This window comes from Eucyclogobius newberryi, unplaced genomic scaffold (assembly GCF_026437365.1).
Source record: "Eucyclogobius newberryi isolate DKJ021-1_F unplaced genomic scaffold, fEucNew1.0.hap1 SCAF_17, whole genome shotgun sequence".
Classification (NCBI taxonomy): domain Eukaryota; kingdom Metazoa; phylum Chordata; class Actinopteri; order Gobiiformes; family Gobiidae; genus Eucyclogobius; species Eucyclogobius newberryi.
Genome location: NW_027315801.1, coordinates 18,532,917 through 18,538,963, shown reverse-complemented (window position 1 = coordinate 18,538,963; position 6,047 = coordinate 18,532,917). Strand labels below are relative to the sequence as shown.

Below are 6,047 nucleotides of genomic sequence, written 5' to 3'. Positions count from 1 at the left end.
ACGTGACTAGAAACGAAACAAACAAGAGTGGAATAAGAAATAAGGAAGTGCAGCTTTAGTTTAGGTTCTATCTTGAGCTGAGGTCTCATTTCAGAGGGATTTAAAGATTAGCAGAAGATAAACAGCTCTCCTTAGTCCCAATGGCCAACACAGAGCTGCACAGCACAAGGACAGTGAGAGACAAGTTTAGTTTAGGTTTAGTAAGTCCAACACAAGAGTCCAGAGTAAAGGCGTAAACCGCGCTGAGCTTACCTTGTACAGGGGTCCTCTGTACGTGAGCAGCAGCAGGCCATTGCTCACCGCTATGTGCAAACAAAACGCGATTTTCCCCGGAGTTTCAGTGAGATAATCAAAGACCCAGTCTACGTGTCCAAAGAAGTTCCGGATAAGTGGGATGAGGACCACGCTGAGTCCTAAAACAAAGGCTTTGACACTGACTCTTCCCTCCAGCACCAGCCCGCTGCCCGCCATGATCAGCCTCGGCGGGAACTCTCGCAGTGCTACCGTTTCCTACGGGCACGGGCAAGCCTCGCGAGAGGTGGTCACTCCAAAGCAAAACTAATACTGAAACTGTTTAAAATTATTGAACTATATTTCAAATAGTCAGCAAAATCTGTTAGATTTGAGATAACCTGTATTTTAGAAAAGCACAAAAAAACAAAACCACTTCCAAAGCGCAGTGTGAGCTGCGCATGCGCCCGTTGCCCTTCCTCTCTGCCCATCTCTCCGTCATGGCGCCTGTTGTAAGTACGAAGCACGAGCGCGTGTTCGCAAAAATACGGCTTTTTCTCTGTGTTTTCATGATTTAGTGTTCATATTAAAGGCAGTGTCCGCGAGGCTTGATACGCGTGTGCTGTGGTCAGAGTGATGTATGGTCTTTGTTACAGAATATAGCTCCGGAACAAGACCTGTGGCTAACTACTTAGCATTAGCTTAACCATATTCGAAAAACAACCAATTTTTCAACACGCCAGCAACAGTGTATCCTCTGCACCCACAGTAGAGCCTCTGCTCCCACAGTAGAGCCTGTGCGCCCACAGTAGAGCCTCTCCTCTGTACCCACACTACAGTCCTCTGCACCCTCAGTACAGTCCTCTGCACCCTCAGGACTACAGTCCTCTGCACCCTCAGGACTACAGTCCTCTGCACCCTCAGGACTACAGTCCTCAGTCCTCTGCGCCCACACTACAGCCCTCCGCGCCCGCACTACAGTCCTCCGCGCCCACACTCTACATTATCATGTGACTGACACAACGTTTTTTTGTATTCTGCAGCAGAGGAAACCGAACGTGGGTAAAAGTGGAAAGAAGAAGAAGCAGCTTCTAAAGTTCACTCTGGACTGCACTCATCCTGTGGAAGATGGCATCATGGACGCCGCCAACTTTGTAAGAGCTCCACGCTTCTGTCATTCATTAATTCCCTGTGGTTTGCTTAAAAATGACCATGCTTTTCAATCTTTTAAATACTCATAATTCCAGGAGCAGTTCCTTCAGGAGCGGATTAAAGTCAATGGAAAGGCTGGGAACCTGGGTGGAGGTGTAGTGTCCATTGAGCGAAGCAAAAGTAAAATCACAGTCTCTTCTGAGGTGCCCTTCTCCAAGAGGTGAGCCTCACTCTGCTGTTCCAATGTTCTGTTAGTCATACATTTGTGCTCCTACAAGCATTATACAGCTTGTTTTACTAACTTGTCCAATTGTATTTGAATGCACTTATGCACAACTGGTTCTGATAGAAAAACTTGTACTGAAAAGTGGCAGTGACTGGGAGAGCATTACTCAAAGGTCTGTTGCGATGTTAAAGCTAATTCATTTATTATTATTAATTCCTTTTCTTTTTTATAACATTTATTAACATTGCAGTTGGGTGGACGTAGGGTTAAGTTTGCGAATCACAAAATATGTTTGCTGCCTTTTGGCCAGAGGGTTTTTAATCTCAATGCAACTCCTGGTTAAATAATGGTTTAACATGATGGACCTTTTTGTTCAATAGACCGGTTGCAATTCTCTGTGCAATGAAATGTTAAAAAAATAGATTAGCCTGCTTTATCCTTTTTTCCTCCTTTTTGTGCTTCATAAACCATGAAGCTGCCCAGAGTCCCACGCTTACATAGACTTATCATCCGATAGATTAAAAAAAATGCAGAATGACGCTTTGAGATTCGATAAGCACGTGTTTGGCTTCACAAGTGGTCATGGAGCAAGTGCGGATGAAATGACAGCAAACCACCTTCCATCGCAGGACCCTAATGCCGTCCTGTCTAGACCGGACGCGTAGTGTCGGTGCCGCCCGCTCCCTGCGCGTCCTTGCAGTGCGGCTGCAGAAAACCTGAACAGCGTTGGTGTATTTATTATTTGACTAAACAAAAAGTAAGCGGTACGTTCACTAATCGCTTTGCAACATAGACGTGTGACTCGTTCCGTGTTCAGAGAGGATCGAATGCTTCATATTTAGAACATATTTGTGGTGATTCATGTGTCCAAAGTGATGGCACACACTCTTTGCTACTCCCCAAAGACCCCTTTTGTCCAGAAATGTGTTGCTGTGGGTGGGACCAATGGACTGACCGAGGTAAAAGCTGTTTGTTTCAAGTACCGTATTTTGCACACGAAAAGGCGCACCGGATTATTAAGCGCACCATCAGCTATCTGTGTACCATGTGTACTGGTCCATACATAAAGCGCATAAGATAAACAAAACAGACGGATAAGTCAGAATCAGTTGAGCTTTACTAAACGCGTTCAACTCATTCAGATCAACATTGTTCAACATCAAAACACACTCTGCTATCGCTAACAGACACGTTAGCGTATCCACAACAACTACCAGCCTCGTTCAGTTGCAACACGTAAAATACATCACAATACACTCACTTTTTCAGTTCATTCCTCGTCATCAAATGCGCCGAAGTACAGCTATGACCAGACGTCCCGATTTACCTGGGACACCCCCTATTGTTTACATCCCGTGTCCCGGTTTAACGTCTGCTGGGGCGCATAATGGTAAAAGCAGCCAAAGCGCCGATAGTGCTCCGTGCTAAAATCTCTTTGGTCATGTGATCCCGTATCTCGGACCCACGCAGCAGTTCAGTGATAATTCCGGCCTTATGATCCCACAGTTGACTGATAATTTAGCCCGTAAGCGCATTTGTAATAATATAAGAGTTCCAATGGTCTCTTGGCAGCAGCCATCTTGGGGTCCTTCATTTACCGGTAGGTGTCTGCGTTGTGCCTGACTGAAAATGTTTATGTTTTGACAAAATGTCGCGTGTGCCCATGGATCTATTATAATGCCTGGATAGGGTATGGCTAGCCGCAGCATGTCGCAGACTACCCCAGTGGCCACTCCATTGGTACTGCATTGTGCGTCCAGAAAGCTTTTTTTCCCTAGAGCGCAATGTAACTAAAAACTGCTCGTGTTCGGCTGACAGGGCACGTAGAGCTTTCAATTCTTACTTATTTATGGGTCATGGACTTTTTCCAATTTTAAGATTCTTCAGTTGTCTTTAAAGGCGGTATGTACGATTTTTCGGCGATTTGAGAACGCAGGCAGAAGTGCGCATGCGCACTCCCCCGTGCCGACTGATACAACACACACGTGCGTTTGTTTATTAGCGCAACGGAGCGCATCCATCGCTCGTCTCCCGTAGATTTCTGTCCACTTCTGCGTCAGCTCGGACTGTCTTTCTCCGTCTTCATTTTGTCCCGTACACTGAGGGAACTATATTAAGATAGATCCATGCGCTTAGGCACGCGGAAACGTGGGGACGAGCCTGACGAGCCTGACGCGGCTGCAGGTGAGTGGTAGGTGCGTTTTATGATTGATACGTGGCAGGACAAATGATTTATCCACGCCACGAGGAAATATGATAAATTTGCGGAAAAAAATCGTCCATACCACCTTTTAAAACGCATTTTAAGCTGTTAGCTTCGGCTACGCTCTAGCGCGCCGCTCTAGCCCAGCTCGTGACCGTCTAGACCAATCAGAGCGCGTGTAGGTGAAGTGAACGGGCCGAGATGCCGTGGAAGAGCGCAAATGCCACGACTGAGCTACAGGCGTAAAAATATGAATCTATGAGTTTAATAACTGAACAAATCAAGAAACTAATGACCACCACGGATCTAAGGGCCGCGGATCTACGACTCAGAAGTGATGTCTTGAAATGTTTCTGCCTGAAAAAGTGGAAGTGTTCTTGAGCTTTAAGCACTGCCTTTGATGAAGGTCTTTGCTAGTTAAATATCTGTGTAAAGTTGTGGAAAAAGCCATTCAAAAGTTTGTGCCGACATCACTGCCAGATGTTAATTGGCAAAAACCAACACTGTTCATAATATTTCTGAAGTGATTTTGCATTAATAAAAAGGCACAAAGTAAACGCCTCCTCTTGACACAAAATGAAACTGACCAGCTGCAATTTAGTTCTGTTCATGATTTGACCTATATTGGCATGAACTGATAGTCATAACCTCTTACTGTATATAATATGATTATTTTCCTGCCGTTTGCTTATTACTCCATATGTCTTTTTTTTTTATTGCATGTTTCTATTTTCCTGCTGTTCTTGATTTGTACATTCACTGGGACGTAATTTTAAATTATTTTAATTGATGCTTGTGACTCAACACAAAATGAAGATACAGTTGATTATTCGTGATGTTTGTACTGTCTCCTTCAGATATTTGAAGTACCTGACCAAAAAGTATCTGAAGAAAAACAACCTTCGGGATTGGCTCAGAGTCGTGGCAAACACCAAGGAAAGCTATGAGCTCCGCTACTTCCAGATAAACCAGGATGAGGAGGAGGAGGAGGATGAGGATTAAATATTTCTTAATAAAAATTCTGTTTACACTACATATTGTCTGTTTTGTTCCTTCAAAGCACAGGTATGAAGCTGTATGGGCAGAAGTTGGCTGTGGAAATGAGTTGACTTTCCTCATTACAACCCCACTCAGGCTGTTCGGGCATCATTTCCATGTTTTCGTTATCTTTTTATTACGGTATTTGAAATGGGGTGTTCCTCATTACAAACTATTTTTGAAATCCCGTGTCACAAACATTGAATATACTTCAACATTACCCATCAAAGGATGGACATATATATATATATATATATATATATATATATATATATATATATATATATATATATATATATATATATATATATATATATATACATATACATACATACATACATACATACATACATACATACATATACACACTCTCCACCCGGAGTACCTTGAGCCAGGGTCTCACAAAGAGGATTCTAATAGCCCATTAAAATTCTGAATAGGTTAGCTCGGTAGATACAAGGGGGGAGTTTCTGTTGAAACAAACAACTCTTTCTACTTCAGGAAGGCTCCTCCCAATGGGCGGGTCTTACCACAGAACAGTATTAATATCGGAGTTCTCGATCTAAATTCTTTTATTGACAATGACTCTTGGATGAGAGTCGAAACGTCTATTTTTTCAAACTGAGTCCAGATGACTACAACTGAAGCTTTTTCTACTATGGAACACGCCTGGACGAATGAGGGATTACACCGACATTATTACATTATGCCATTCTTAGATGGCCGTTATGTGTAACTAAGTTGTGTTGATTTCAGAAATGTACTAACCAAACAAATCAAATCTGCAAAGACACTGAATGTTCCTGTGTGGCGAGTCGGAGCCGTTACCTCTAAAGCCAGTGTCAGATGACATTTTAGTGAGTTATCGTTCTAGGGGCCAGTGGTGTAGTTACGTGCTACGCAGGTGTATGCTGTATACTCTCAACAAATTGATCACTTAGTGCCCTGTTTCCTATTCAGGTTAAAAGTTATTAATCATCAAATACATACATGGTGCTTTCTAGAGCCTCAATCTGTTCTTCAGCTGGAGCAGAGGCGGAGCAGGGAAATTTAGGAACTGTGGGGGCCCTCGTAATAAATGGAGTAATGAGTTGCCAATAAGAATAATTTTGGTTACCCCACTTAGGATTGTCTTTTTTTGTAATTTTGCACACACACCTCTTCTCTAGGCTTAGGTCTTGTTAGGCTCCTGCTGTG

General features: G+C 43.3%; 2 protein-coding genes across 2 annotated transcripts in view; one reads left to right on the top strand and one right to left on the bottom strand.

Moving 5' to 3' along the window:
* Positions 1-505, bottom strand: part of icmt (isoprenylcysteine carboxyl methyltransferase) — a 6,804-nt gene extending 6,299 nt beyond the window's left edge. The window contains exon 1 of the mRNA XM_072449319.1: positions 253-505. Coding sequence (XP_072305420.1) covers positions 253-471 — 219 coding nt within the window. The 5' untranslated portion in view covers positions 472-505. The remainder of the gene's footprint in view (positions 1-252) is intronic.
* Positions 506-696: 191 nt separating this feature from the next.
* Positions 697-4,845, top strand: LOC140362425 (large ribosomal subunit protein eL22). Its single transcript, XM_072448531.1, has 4 exons — positions 697-743; positions 1,275-1,385; positions 1,479-1,603; positions 4,670-4,845. The coding sequence occupies exons 1-4, from the start codon at positions 732-734 to the stop codon at positions 4,812-4,814; spliced, it is 393 nt and encodes a 130-aa protein (XP_072304632.1). The 5' UTR covers positions 697-731; the 3' UTR covers positions 4,815-4,845.
* The last annotated feature ends 1,202 nt before the right edge of the window (positions 4,846-6,047 follow it).

What these genes read in the sequence shown, in the direction of transcription:
- LOC140362425 (XM_072448531.1), top strand. An exon ending in TCATGGACGCCGCCAACTTT is followed by an intron (nt 1,386 to 1,478) that starts GTAAGAGCTCCA and finishes TCATAATTCCAG; the next exon opens with GAGCAGTTCCTTCAGGAGCG. An exon ending in GAGGTGCCCTTCTCCAAGAG is followed by an intron (nt 1,604 to 4,669) that starts GTGAGCCTCACT and finishes TGTCTCCTTCAG; the next exon opens with ATATTTGAAGTACCTGACCA.